At 53.2% G+C, this 15153-nt stretch overlaps 1 protein-coding gene across 2 annotated transcripts in view; it reads right to left on the bottom strand.

Moving 5' to 3' along the window:
• The window catches only part of scyl1 (SCY1-like, kinase-like 1), a 67327-nt gene that overhangs the window by 17066 nt on the left and 35108 nt on the right, over nucleotides 1-15153 (bottom strand). For both annotated transcript variants that reach the window (XM_060855369.1, XM_060855368.1), the window contains exons 14-15: nucleotides 11665-11786; nucleotides 9265-9573 (exon numbers count right to left, since the gene is read on the bottom strand). In XM_060855369.1, coding sequence (XP_060711352.1) covers nucleotides 9265-9573; nucleotides 11665-11786 — 431 coding nt within the window. The remainder of the gene's footprint in view (nucleotides 1-9264; nucleotides 9574-11664; nucleotides 11787-15153) is intronic.

The following is a 15153-nucleotide window of genomic DNA, read 5'->3' on the forward strand; positions in this document are numbered from 1 at the left end:
GTGTATACAGTATTGACCTGTCCCTGTCCCGGGGGGTGTTTGATCAGTGTATACAGTATTGACCTGTCCCTGTCCCGGGGGGTGTTTGATCAGACAGTGTATACAGTATTGACCTGTCCCTGTCCCGGGGGGTGTTTGATCAGACAGTGTATACAGTATTGACCTGTCCCTGTCCCGGGGGGTGTTTGATCAGTGTATACAGCATTGACCTGTCCCTGTCCCCGGGGGGGGGGGGGGTGGTTGATCAGACAGTGTATACAGTTTTGACCTGTCCCTGTCCCGGGGGGTGTTTGATCAGACAGTGTATACAGTATTGACCTGTCCCTGTCCCGGGGGGTGTTTGATCAGACAGTGTATACAGTATTGACCTGTCCCTGTCCCGGGGGGTGTTTGATCAGACAGTGTATACAGTATTGACCTGTCCCTGTCCCGGGGGGTGTTTGATCAGTGTATACAGTATTGACCTGTCCCTGTCCCGGGGGGTGTTTGATCAGACAGTGTATACAGTATTGACCTGTCCCTGTCCCGGGGGGGTGTTTGATCAGACAGTGTATACAGTATTGACCTGTCCCTGTCCCGGGGGGTGTTTGATCAGTGTATACAGTATTGACCTGTCCCTGTCCCGGGGGGTGTTTGATCAGACAGTGTATACAGTATTGACCTGTCCCTGTCCCGGGGGGGGGGGGGTGGTTGATCAGACAGTGTATACAGTATTGACCCGTCCCTATCCCGGGGGGTGTTTGATCAGACAGTGTATACAGTATTGACCTGTCCCTGTCCCGGGGGGTGTTTGATCAGTGTATACAGTATTGACCTGTCCCTGTCCCGGGGGGTGTTTGATCAGACAGTGTATACAGTATTGACCTGTCGCTGTCCCGGGGGGGTGTTTGATCAGACAGTGTATACAGTATTGACCTGTCCCTGTCCCGGGGGGTGTTTGATCAGTGTATACAGTATTGACCTGTTCCTGTTCCGGGGGGTGTTTGATCAGACAGTGTATACAGTATTGACCTGTCCCTGTCCCAGGGGGGTGTTTGATCAGTGTATACAGTATTGACCTGTCCCTGTCCCGGGGGGTGTTTGATCAGTGTATACAGTATTGACCTGTCCCTGTCCCGGGGGGTGTTTGATCAGACAGTGTATACAGTATTGACCTGTCCCTGTCCCGGGGGGTGTTTGATCAGACAGTGTATACAGTATTGACCTATCCCTGTCCCGGGGGGTGTTTGATCAGACAGTGTATACAGTATTGACCTGTCCCTGTCCCAGGGGGGTGTTTGATCAGTGTATACAGTATTGACCTGTCCCTGTCCCGGGGGGTGTTTGATCAGTGTATACAGTATTGACCTGTCCCTGTCCCGGGGGGTGTTTGATCAGACAGTGTATACAGTATTGACCTGTCCCTGTCCCGGGGGGTGTTTGATCAGACAGTGTATACAGTATTGACCTGTCCCTGTCCCGGGGGGTGTTTGATCAGACAGTGTATACAGTATTGACCTGTCCCTGTCCCGGGGGGTGTTTGATCAGTGTATACAGTATTGACCTGTCCCTGTCCCGGGGGGTGTTTGATCAGTGTATACAGTATTGACCTGTCCCTGTCCCGGGGGGTGTTTGATCAGACAGTGTATACAGTATTGACCTGTCCCTGTCCCGGGGGGTGTTTGATCAGACAGTGTATACAGTATTGACCTGTACCTGTCCCAGGGGGGTGTTTGATCAGTGTATACAGTATTGACCTGTCCCTGTCCCAGGGGGGTGTTTGATCAGTGTATACAGTATTGACCTGTCCCTGTCCCGGGGGGTGTTTGATCAGTGTATACAGTATTGACCTGTCCCTGTCCCGGGGGGTGTTTGATCAGTGTATACAGTATTGACCTGTCCCTGTCCCGGGGGGTGTTTGATCAGTGTATACAGTATTGACCTGTCCCTGTCCCGGGGGGTGTTTGATCAGTGTATACAGTATTGACCTGTCCCTGTCCCGGGGGGTGTTTGATCAGACAGTGTATGCAGTATTGACCTGTCCCTGTCCCGGGGGGTGTTTGATCAGTGTATACAGTATTGACCTGTCCCTGTCCCGGGGGGTGTTTGATCAGTGTATACAGTATTGACCTGTCCCTGTCCCGGGGGGTGTTTGATCAGACAGTGTATACAGCATTGACCTGTCCCTGTCCCGGGGGGGGGGGTGGTTGATCAGACAGTGTATACAGTATTGACCTGTCCCTGTCCCGGGGGGTGTTCGATCAGACAGTGTATACAGTATTGACCTGTCCCTGTCCCGGGGGGTGTTCGATCAGACAGTGTATACAGTATTGACCTGTCCCTGTCCCGGGGGGTGTTTGATCAGACAGTGTATACAGTATTGACCCGTCCCTATCCCGGGGGGTGTTTGATCAGACAGTGTATACAGTATTGACCTGTCCCTGTCCCGGGGGGTGTTTGATCAGTGTATACAGTATTGACCTGTCCCTGTCCCGGGGGTGTTTGATCAGACCGTGTATACAGTATTGACCTGTCCCTGTCCCGGGGGGGTGTTTGATCAGACAGTGTATACAGTATTGACCTGTCCCTGTCCCGGGGGGTGTTTGATCAGTGTATACAGTATTGACCTGTTCCTGTCCCGGGGGGTGTTTGATCAGACAGTGTATACAGTATTGACCTGTCCCTGTCCCAGGGGGGTGTTTGATCAGTGTATACAGTATTGACCTGTCCCTGTCCCGGGGGGTGTTTGATCAGACTGTGTATACAGTATTGACCTATCCCTGTCCCGGGGGGTGTTTGATCAGACAGTGTATACAGTATTGACCTGTCCCTGTCCCAGGGGGGTGTTTGATCAGTGTATACAGTATTGACCTGTCCCTGTCCCGGGGGGTGTTTGATCAGTGTATACAGTATTGACCTGTCCCTGTCCCGGGGGGTGTTTGATCAGACAGTGTATACAGTATTGACCTGTCCCTGTCCCGGGGGGTGTTTGATCAGACAGTGTATACAGTATTGACCTGTCCCTGTCCCGGGGGGTGTTTGATCAGTGTATACAGTATTGACCTGTCCCTGTCCCGGGGGGTGTTTGATCAGTGTATACAGTATTGACCTGTCCCTGTCCCGGGGGGTGTTTGATCAGACAGTGTATACAGTATTGACCTGTCCCTGTCCCGGGGGGTGTTTGATCAGACAGTGTATACAGTATTGACCTGTCCCTGTCCCAGGGGGTGTTTGATCAGTGTATACAGTATTGACCTGTCCCTGTCCCAGGGGGGTGTTTGATCAGTGTATACAGTATTGACCTGTCCCTGTCCCGGGGGGTGTTTGATCAGTGTATACAGTATTGACCTGTACCTGTCCCGGGGGGTGTTTGATCAGACAGTGTATACAGCATTGACCTGTCCCTGTCCCGGGGGGTGTTTGATCAGTGTATACAGTATTGACCTGTCCCTGTCCCGGGGGGTGTTTGATCAGACAGTGTATACAGTATTGACCTGTCCCTGTCCCAGGGGGGTGTTTGATCAGTGTATACAGTATTGACCTGTCCCTGTCCCGGGGGGTGTTTGATCAGTGTATACAGTATTGACCTGTCCCTGTCCCGGGGGGTGTTTGATCAGACTGTGTATACAGTATTGACCTGTCCCTATCCCGGGGTGTGTTTGATCAGACAGTGTATACAGTATTGACCTGTCCCTGTCCCGGGGGGTGTTTGATCAGTGTATACAGTATTGACCTGTCCCTGTCCCGGGGGGTGTTTGATCAGTGTATACAGTATTGACCTGTCCCTGTCCCGGGGGGTGTTTGATCAGACAGTGTATACAGTATTGACCTGTCCCTGTCCCGGGGGGTGTTTGATCAGACAGTGTATACAGTATTGACCTGTACCTGTCCCAGGGGGTGTTTGATCAGTGTATACAGTATTGACCTGTCCCTGTCCCAGGGGGGTGTTTGATCAGTGTATACAGTATTGACCTGTCCCTGTCCCGGGGGGTGTTTGATCAGTGTATACAGTATTGACCTGTCCCTGTCCCGGGGGGTGTTTGATCAGTGTATACAGTATTGACCTGTCCCTGTCCCGGGGGGTGTTTGATCAGTGTATACAGTATTGACCTGTCCCTGTCCCGGGGGGTGTTTGATCAGTGTATACAGTATTGACCTGTCCCTGTCCCGGGGGGTGTTTGATCAGACAGTGTATACAGTATTGACCTGTCCCTGTCCCGGGGGGTGTTTGATCAGTGTATACAGTATTGACCTGTCCCTGTCCCGGGGGGTGTTTGATCAGACAGTGTATACAGCATTGACCTGTCCCTGTCCCGGGGGGGGGGGGTGGTTGATCAGACAGTGTATACAGTATTGACCTGTCCCTGTCCCGGGGGGTGTTCGATCAGACAGTGTATACAGTATTGACCTGTCCCTGTCCCGGGGGGTGTTCGATCAGACAGTGTATACAGTATTGACCTGTCCCTGTCCCGGGGGGTGTTTGATCAGACAGTGTATACAGTATTGACCCGTCCCTATCCCGGGGGGTGTTCGATCAGACAGTGTATACAGTATTGACCTGTCCCTGTCCCGGGGGGTGTTTGATCAGTGTATACAGTATTGACCTGTCCCTGTCCCGGGGGGTGTTTGATCAGACCGTGTATACAGTATTGACCTGTCCCTGTCCCGGGGGGGTGTTTGATCAGACAGTGTATACAGTATTGACCTGTCCCTGTCCCGGGGGGTGTTTGATCAGTGTATACAGTATTGACCTGTTCCTGTCCCGGGGGGTGTTTGATCAGACAGTGTATACAGTATTGACCTGTCCCTGTCCCAGGGGGGTGTTTGATCAGTGTATACAGTATTGACCTGTCCCTGTCCCGGGGGGTGTTTGATCAGACTGTGTATACAGTATTGACCTATCCCTGTCCCGGGGGGTGTTTGATCAGACAGTGTATACAGTATTGACCTGTCCCTGTCCCAGGGGGGTGTTTGATCAGTGTATACAGTATTGACCTGTCCCTGTCCCGGGGGGTGTTTGATCAGACAGTGTATACAGTATTGACCTGTCCCTGTCCCGGGGGGTGTTTGATCAGACAGTGTATACAGTATTGACCTGTCCCTGTCCCGGGGGGTGTTTGATCAGTGTATACAGTATTGACCTGTCCCTGTCCCGGGGGGTGTTTGATCAGTGTATACAGGATTGACCTGTCCCTGTCCCAGGGGGGTGTTTGATCAGACAGTGTATACAGTATTGACCTGTCCCTGTCCCAGGGGGTGTTTGATCAGACAGTGTATACAGTATTGACCTGTCCCTGTCCCGGGGGGGGGGTGTTTGATCAGTGTATACAGTATTGACCTGTCCCTGTCCCGGGGGGTGTTTGATCAGTGTATACAGTATTGACCTGTCCCTGTCCCGGGGGGTGTTTGATCAGTGTATACAGTATTGACCTGTCCCTGTCCCGGGGGGTGTTTGATCAGTGTATACAGTATTGACCTGTCCCTGTCCCGGGGGGTGTTTGATCAGACAGTGTATACAGTATTGACCTGTCCCTGTCCCGGGGGGTGTTTGATCAGTGTATACAGTATTGACCTGTCCCTGTCCCGGGGGGTGTTTGATCAGTGTATACAGTATTGACCTGTCCCTGTCCCAGGGGGGTGTTTGATCAGTGTATACAGTATTGACCTGTCCCTGTCCCGGGGGGTGTTTGATCAGACAGTGTATACAGTATTGACCTGTCCCTGTCCCGGGGGGTGTTTGATCAGTGTATACAGTATTGACCTGTCCCTGTCCCGGGGGGTGTTTGATCAGACAGTGTATACAGTATTGACCTGTCCCTGTCCCAGGGGGGTGTTTGATCAGTGTATACAGTATTGTCCTGTCCCTGTCCCGGGGGGTGTTTGATCAGTGTATACAGTATTGACCTGTCCCTGTGCCGGGGGGTGTTTGATCAGACAGTGTATACAGTATTGACCTGTCCCTGTCCCAGGGGGGTGTTTGATCAGACAGTGTATACAGTATTGACCTGTCCCTGTCCCGGGGGGTGTTTGATCAGTGTATACAGTATTGACCTGTCCCTGTCCCGGGGGGTGTTTGATCAGACAGTGTATACAGTATTGACCTGTCCCTGTCCCGGGGGGTGTTTGATCAGTGTATACAGTATTGACCTGTCCCTGTCCCGGGGTGGGGGGTGTTTGATCAGTGTATACAGTATTGACCTGTCCCTATCCCGGGGGGTGTTTAATCAGTGTATACAGTATTGACCTGTCCCTGTCCCGGGGGGTGTTTGATCAGTGTATACAGTATTGACCTGTCCCTGTCCCGGGGTGGGGGGTGTTTGATCAGTGTATACAGTATTGACCTGTCCCTGTCCCGGGGGGTGTTTGATCAGTGTATACAGTATTGACCTGTCCCTGTCCCGGGGGGGTGTTTGATCAGACAGTGTATACAGTATTGACCTGTCCCTGTCTCGGGGGGTGTTTGATCAGTGTATACAGTATTGACCTGTCCCTGTCCCGGGGGGTGTTTGATCAGACAGTGTATACAGTATTGACCTATCCCTGTCCCGGGGGGTGTTTGATCAGACAGTGTATACAGTATTGACCTGTCCCTGTCTCGGGGGGTGTTTGATCAGTGTATACAGTATTGACCTGTCCCTGTCCCGGGGGGGGTGTTTGATCAGACAGTGTATACAGTATTGACCTGTCCCTGTCCCGGGGGGTGTTTGATCAGACAGTGTATACAGTATTGACCTATCCCTGTCCCGGGGGGTGTTTGATCAGACAGTGTATACAGTATTGACCTGTCCCTGTCTCGGGGGGTGTTTGATCAGTGTATACAGTATTGACCTGTCCCTGTCCCGGGGGGGGTGTTTGATCAGACAGTGTATACAGTATTGACCTGTCCCTGTCCCGGGGGGGGTGTTTGATCAGTGTATACAGTATTGACCTGTCCCTGTCCCGGGGGGTGTTTGATCAGACAGTGTATACAGTATTGACCTGTCCCTGTCCCGGGGGGGGTGTTTCATCAGACAGTGTATTCAGTATTGACCTGTCCCTGTTCCGGGGGGTGTTTGATCAGACAGTGTATACAGTATTGACCTGTCCCTGTCCCAGGGGGTGTTTGATCAGACAGTGTATACAGTATTGACCTGTCCCTGTCCCGGGGGGTGTTTGATCAGACAGTGTATACAGTATTGACCTGTCCCTGTCCCGGGGGGTGTTTGATCAGACATTGTATACAGTATTGACCTGTCCCTGTCCCGGGGGGTGTTTGATCAGTGTATACAGTATTGACCTGTCCCTATCCCGGGGGGTGTTTGATCAGACAGTGTATACAGTATTGACCTGTCCCTGTCCCGGGGGGTGTTTGATCAGCATATACAGTATTGACCTGTCCCTGTCCCGGGGGGTGTTTGATCAGTGTATACAGTATTGACCTGTCCCTGTCCCGGGGGGTGTTTGATCAGTGTATACAGTATTGACCTGTCCCTGTCCCGGGGGGGTGTTTGATCAGTGTATACAGTATTGACCTGTCCCTGTCCCGGGGGGTGTTTGATCAGACAGTGTATACAGTATTGACCTATCCCTGTCCCGGGGGGTGTTTGATCAGACAGTGTATACAGTATTGACCTGTCCCTGTCCCGGGGGGTGTTTGATCAGACAGTGTATACAGTATTGACCTGTCCCTGTCTCGGGGGGTGTTTGATCAGTGTATACAGTATTGACCTGTCCCTGTCCCGGGGGGGTGTTTGATAAGACAGTGTATACAGTATTGACCTGTCCCTGTCCCGGGGGGGGTGTTTGATCAGTGTATACAGTATTGACCTGTCCCTGTCCCGGGGGGTGTTTGATCAGACAGTGTATACAGTATTGACCTGTCCCTGTCCCGGGGGGGGTGTTTCATCAGACAGTGTATACAGTATTGACCTGTCCCTATCCCGGGGGGTGTTTGATCAGACAGTGTATACAGTATTGACCTGTCCCTGTCCCGGGGGGTGTTTGATCAGTGTATACAGTATTGACCTGTCCCTGTCCCGGGGGGTGTTTGATCAGACAGTGTATACAGCATTGACCTGTCCCTGTCCCGGGGGGTGTTTGATCAGTGTATACAGTATTGACCTGTCCCTGTCCCGGGGGGTGTTTGATCAGACAGTGTATACAGTATTGACCTGTCCCTGTCCCGGGGGGTGTTTGATCAGTGTATACAGTATTGACCTGTCCCTGTCCTGGGGGGTGTTTGATCAGACAGTGTATACAGTATTGACCTGTCCCTGTCCCGGGGGGTGTTTGATCAGTGTATAAAGTATTGACCTGTCCCTGTCCCGGGGGGGGGGGGTGTTTGATCAGTGTATACAGTATTGACTTGTCCCTGTCCCGGGGGGTGTTTGATCAGTGTATACAGTATTGACCTGTCCCTGTCCCGGGGGGCGTTTGATCAGTGTATACAGTATTGACCTGTCCCTGTCCCGGGGGGCGTTTGATCAGACAGTGTATACAGTATTGACCTGTCCCTGTCCCGGGGGGTGTTTGATCAGACAGTGTATACAGTATTGACCTGTCCCTGTCCCGGGGGGTGTTTGATCAGACAGTGTATACAGTATTGACCTGTCCCTGTCCCAGGGGGGTGTTTGATCAGTGTATACAGTATTGACCTGTCCCTGTCCCGGGGGGTGTTTGATCAGACAGTGTATACAGTATTGACCTATCCCTGTCCCGGGGGGTGTTTGATCAGACAGTGTATACAGTATTGACCTGTCCCTGTCCCGGGGGGTGTTTCATCAGACAGTGTATACAGTATTGACCTGTCCCTGTCCCGGGGGGTGTTTGATCAGTGTATACAGTACTGACCTGTCCCTGTCCCGGGGGGTGTTTGATCAGTGTATACAGTATTGACCTGTCCCTGTCCCGGGGGGTGTTTGATCAGACAGTCTATACAGTATTGACCTGTCCCTGTCCCGGGGGGTGTTTGATCAGTGTATACAGTATTGACCTGTCCCTGTCCCGGGGGGTGTTTGATCAGTGTATACAGTATTGACCTGTCCCTGTCCCGGGGGGTGTTTGATCAGACAGTGTATACAGTATTGACCTGTCCCTGTCCCGGGGGGTGTTTGATCAGTGTATACAGTATTGACCTGTCCCTGTCCCAGGGGGTGTTTGATCAGACAGTGTATACAGTATTGACCTGTCCCTGTCCCGGGCGGGTGTTTGATCAGACAGTGTATACAGTATTGACCTGTCGCTGTCCCGGGGGGCTGGGGTGTGGTCCCTCTGATACGGTACTCATAGTAGATATACAGCACTCACCTGGCTGGTGGACGATGGCTGACTCAGCGTCGCGAACAGGTCCTCCTCTTTGCTCGAGCTGTTGGTTCCGTCCCAGTTGTACTCGCTCGCCAAGCGTACCTCCTGGCGGCTGGCGGAGGCTCGGACCTTCAGCGTTTTGCTGTGACTCAGCATCAGCTCATTCCCCCACTCGGTGTTCCAGCTGTCTGCTTCGGCGGGACCTCGATCCTGGTCGGCCTTGGGCTCCCAGCTGTCGTCCACACCCCAGCCAGCGGTGTCCCAGTCTGAGGCCACGGGACTTGGATCCTTGTCTCCGCTGGCTGAGACGTTCTGCAAATGCCGAAAGTACACTTGAAATTATCTCCTGCAGACATGGCGCCTGAGTCTTGGTTGATCTTAAACCGATTCCAGGATGGGCTGGTATTTCTTGTCCCCGTCGCTATGGAGTCTGGAGTCACAGGATGTCTGCAGGGCATTAGTGAAACCGTTGCGGCTCTCTGGGTAACTTGCCCAGTAATGTTACCCCCACCCCACACCCATGTTAAGCAAGCAACTCTTGCAAGTCCTAAGGGCCAGCCGTAGCCAACTGCTGCCACCACATGGCAGACTTGCCTCCTCTTCAGCTTCTCTCTGTGCCCGCCTCTTGCTGTCTGCTTGTGGGAAGCCGGGTTTGTTCGCCCTCAGTGGGAGGAAAACGGCCAATCCCGAACCGGGAGAGGTTCGGATCGAGAGAAACGGTTTGGAGTGGAAGGCAGCCTGGTAACCCGAAGGGGACACTGAAGGGCACCGTGTGCACAGGACTGCGCAACGTTGCAGAGCAACATAAAATACTTTCAGTGAGTGGGCCAAGATCCGGCAGATGGAATACGATTTTAATAAACGTGAAGTCATCCAATTTGGTAGGAATAGCGCTAAAAAGAACTATTACTTGAATAGTAAAATGTTGCAGCATGTAGCAGTGCAGAGGGACCTGGGTGTCCTTGTACATGAATCACATGGGTCTGCAGGTACAACAGGTAATTAGGGAGGCAAATGGAATTTTGTCCCATATTGCTGAAGGGATTGAGTTTAAAGGCAGGGAGGTTATGTTGTAGCTGTACAGGGTGCTCATGAGGCCACACCCGGAGTACTGTGTACAGTTTTGTTTTCCTTACTTGAGGAAGGATGGACTGGCACTAGTGGGGGTGGAGAGGAGGGTCCCCAGGTTGATGCCGGAGTTGAGGGGGTTGGCTTATGTGGAGAGCCTGCGTAGACTGGGACTGTGTTCGTTGGAATTTGCAAGAATCAGGGGGGCTCTGATAGGAACATCTAAAATTATGAAGGGAATAGATAAGACAGAAGTGGAGAGGCAGGTGAAGCTAGGACAAGAGGGCACAGCCTTAAGATTAGGGGGAGCAGATCTAGGGCTGAATTGGGAAGGAACTTCTTCACCCAGAGGGTTGTGAATCTGTGGAATTCCTTGCCCAGTGAAGTGGTTGACGCTACTTCAGTAAATATTTTTAAAGCTTTGATGTTTTGAACACTAAAGGAATGAAGGGTGAGGGTGAGAGGGCAGGTAAGTGGAGCTCAGGCCATGAAAGTATCAGCCCTGATGGTGCTGAATGGTGGAACAGTCTCGAGGGAGCCAGACAGCCTCCTCCTGCTCCGAGCTCTCCTGCTGGAAGATGAGCTGCGGTTCCTCACCGCTCTGAGCTGGAACGGGCCGGGCAGTGGCTGTCGGGACCACTCGGAAAGTGAACCTATCAGTACTTTGTGATGGACAAACTGCAGCGCTGTGTTAAATAACGCGCCCAGCTCAGGACACAGGCCATTCGGTCCATCTCCTCTGCACTGCTGCTCCAGACAAACCCTCTTCCCACCTCCTTTCACAGCCCACCCCACTTGTGCCCTTGTGCAGTTTTCAAAGGCCCTCACCCTTGTCCACCTCAGCCACTGGCCCTGTGGGAACGAGCTCCACAGTCTCCCTTCCTGCAGACATGATGGCGGTACTGACCTGGGAGGACTCTGCCGTTAACCAGCAGTACGGCCTTTCAGCGCAGTGGGCTGACGCTGAACGGTGGGGGAGGGAATCTGGGCCAATCAGGTTGCTTCCCTTCCACGGGCAGGACTGCCTCTGTTGGGGAGTCACTGCCTATCCCCCAGCAGCCAACATACAAGGACAAAGCAACACCCCACATTCTCTCATCCAGCCCGTCTCCTCTCATTACACCCAGTCAGGACCACTGCTCCAGTCCACCTTCCCAGACCGACTCCTCGGGTTTTAAATCAGACTGAGGGGAGCGGTTTCCCCCAGGCGAGGGGACAGAGGGGTGGGAGCGAGCAACAGACACACAGAAAGGCCACAGCAGACAAACTGCAACTGGGTTTGTGGGGCTGGCAGGTGGTCCCCGTGCACGGTGCCTGGGGGAGATCACCACCTACCTCCAGGCTGCCCCAGTCTTCATCGTCCCACTTGTCGGCCAGGTCTTCCTGGTCAGCTGCCTCTTGGGCGGGAGTCGGTGCTGCCGGACTGGTGGCTGCGGTGCCCAGTCTGTCATCAGCCTCTGCCAAAGCGAGATCCCACACAGGGGCAAAACGTTACTGCGGCACACGCAGAGCTCAGAAACAGGCCGTTTACCCCAAGTACAGACAGACAGACAGAGACACACACAGAGAGACACACACAGAGGCAGACAGACACACACACACAGGCAGACAGACAGACACACACACACAGACAGACAGACCGACACACACAGACAGACCGACAGACACAGACAGACAGACCAACCCTTCAGGAATGAGTTCATTTCCTGAAGAAGGGCTCATGCCTGAAACGTCGAATCTCCTGCTCCTTGGATGCTGCCTGACCTGCTGCGCTTTTCCAGCAACACATTTTCAGCTCCGATGTCCAGCATCTGCTGCCCTCACTCTCTCCTCCACGTGTCAGTCCTGCTTGCCTTGAACATTCCATGTTACAGTATTAGAAATCTCCACCTTCAAACAGAAAGGTTGTGGGTGTTTGTAGCCCATGCCTAGTTGTCCGTTTAGCTGAGGTGTCCCTGAGGGGTAAGCTGGGTTCCTCCATGCCAGCACCTGGCCTCCGTGATGCTGATTTTCCCGATGTTCCTGATGAATCTCACATTGACCACCCTGAACTGTGACCTTGCCCTTCAGAGGAAACACCTTGCTCCATGCCCCCGTTTATCAAATCTTTTCGTCAAAGTCTGCGAGACCCTCGATCAGACCACTTCTCTTTTCTGGAGAGGACAGTTTTATACGCTAATCAGAGAATCCCAACAGCATGGGAGCAGGCCATTTGGCCCATCAAGTCCACACCAACCCTCTGAAGAGGGGCCCCTGGAACCCAGCCAATCCACCCTAACCTGCACATCCCTGGTCACTATGGGACAATTTAGCACGGCCAATCCACCCTAACCTGCACATCCCTGGGACACTATGGGACAATTTAGCACGGCCAATCCACCCTAACCTGCACATCCCTGGGACACTATGGGACAATTTAGCACGGCCAATCCACCCTAACCCGCACATCCCTGGGACACTATGGGACAATTTAGCACGGCCAATCCACCCTAACCCGCACATCCCTGGGACACTATGGGACAATTTAGCACGGCCAATCCACCCTAACCTGCACATCCCTGGGCACTATGGGACAATTTAGCACGGCCAATCCACCCTAACCTGCACATCCCTGGGCACTATGGGACAATTTAGCACGGCCAATCCACCCTAACCCGCACATCCCTGGGACACTATGGGACAATTTAGCACGGCCAATCCACCCTAACCTGCACATCCCTGGGCACTATGGGACAATTTAGCATGGCTAATCCACCCTAACCTGCACATCCCTGGGCACAATGGGACAATTTAGCATGGCCAATCCACCCTAACCTGCACATCTTTGGACTGTGGGAGGAAACCAGAGCACCCGGAGGAAACCCTACCCAGACACGGGGAGAATGTGCAAACTCCACACAGTCGCCCGAGGGTGGGACCGAACCTAGGTCCCTGGTGCCGTGAGGCAGCAGCGCTAACCACTGAGCGACCCTTCTGGAGTTTAGGATTGTAATCTCACTCTTAGCAGACAGTGAACTCTGAATCAAAACTGAATGATTCAATCTGGAGTAAAACTCTAACCCGATATTAACTATTGTAAAAGCCCGAGGAGAGAGTGAGGCCTGCAGATCAGAGCTGAGAATGTGTTGCTGGAAAAGCGCAGCAGGTCAGGCAGCATCCAAGGAACAGGAGATTCAACGTTTCGGACATAAGCCCTTATTCAGGAATGAGGAAGGTGTGCCAAGCAGGCTAAGATAAAAGGTAGGGAGGAGTGACTTGGGGGAGGGGCATGGGAATGCGATAGGTGGAAGGAGGTCAAGGTGAGGGTGATAGGCCGGAGTGGGGTGGGGGGCGGAGAGGTCAGGAAGAAGTTGCAGGTCAAGAGGGCGGTGCTGAGTCTGAGGGTTGGGACTGAGATAAGGTGGGGGGAGGGAAAATGAGGAAGCTGGAGAAATCTGCATTCATCCCTTGTGGTTGGAGGGTTCCTAGGCGGAAGATGAGGCGCTCTTCCGCCAGGCATCGTGTTGCCATGGTCTGGCGATGGAGGAGTCCAAGGACCTGCATGTCCTCGGTGGAGTGGGAAGAGGAGTTGAAGTGTTGAGCCACGGGGCGGTTGGTCCGGGTGTCCCAGAGGTGTTCCCTGAAAGGTTCCGCAAGTAGGCGGCCTGTCTCCCCAATATAGAGGAGGCCACATCGGGTGCAGCGGATGCAGTAAATGATGTGTGTGGAGGTGCAGGTGAACTTGTGATGGATATGGAAGGATCCCTTGGGGCCTTGGAGAGAAGTAAGGGAGGAGGTGTGGGCGCAAGTTTTGCATTTCTTGCGGTTGCAGGGGAAGGTGCCGGGAGTGGAGGTTGGGTTGGATGGGGGGTGTGAACCTGATGATGCAGTGGTCTTTCCGGAACGCTGATAGAGGAATGGAGGGAAATATATCCCTGGTGGTGGGGTCTGTTTGGAGGTGGCGGAAATGATGACGGATGATACAATGTATATGGAGGTTGGTGGGGTGGTAGGTGAGGACCAGTGGGGTTCTGTCCTGGTGGTGGTTGGAGGGGCGGGGCTCAAGGGCGGAGGAGCAGGAAGTGGAGGAGATGCGGTAGAGAGCATCGTCAACCACGGCTGAGGGGAAATTGTGGTCTTTGAAGGAGGCCATCTGGGTTGTACGGTATTGGAACTGGTCCTCCTGGGAGCAGATGCAGCGGAGGTGAAGGAATTGGGAATATGGGATGGCGTTTTTACAGGGGGCAGGGTGGGAGGTGGTGTAGTCCAGGTAGCTGTGGGAGTTGGTCGGTTTATAGTAAATGTCTGTGTTGAGTCGGTCGCCTGAGATAGAAATGGAAAGGTCTAGGAAGGGGAGGGTGGAGTCTGAGACGGTCCAGGTAAATTTGAGGTCATGGTGGAAGGTGTTAGTAAAGTGGATGAACTGTTCAACCTCCTCGTGGGAACACGAGGCAGCGCCGATACAGTCATCGATGTAGCGGAGGAAAAGGTGGGGGGTGGTGCCAGTGTAGCTGCGGAAGATGGACTGTTGCACATATCCTACGAAGAGACAGGCATAGCTGGGGCCCATGCGGGTGCCCATGGCTACTCCTTTAGTTTGGAGGAAGTGGGAGGATTGGAAAGAGAAGTTGTTCAGGGTGAAGACCAGTTCAGTCAGTCGAAGGAGGGTGTCAGTGGGAGGGTACTGGTTGGTGCAGCGGGAAAGGAAGAAGCGGAGGGCTTTGAGTCCTTCGTGATGGGGAATGGAGGTGTACAGGGACTGGATGTCCATCATGAAGATAAGGCGTTGGGGACCGGGGAAGCGAAAATCATGGAGGAGGTGGAGGGCGTGGGTGGTGTCCCGAA

Source organism: Hemiscyllium ocellatum, chromosome 46, assembly GCF_020745735.1.
Source record: "Hemiscyllium ocellatum isolate sHemOce1 chromosome 46, sHemOce1.pat.X.cur, whole genome shotgun sequence".
Classification (NCBI taxonomy): Eukaryota; Metazoa; Chordata; class Chondrichthyes; order Orectolobiformes; family Hemiscylliidae; genus Hemiscyllium; species Hemiscyllium ocellatum.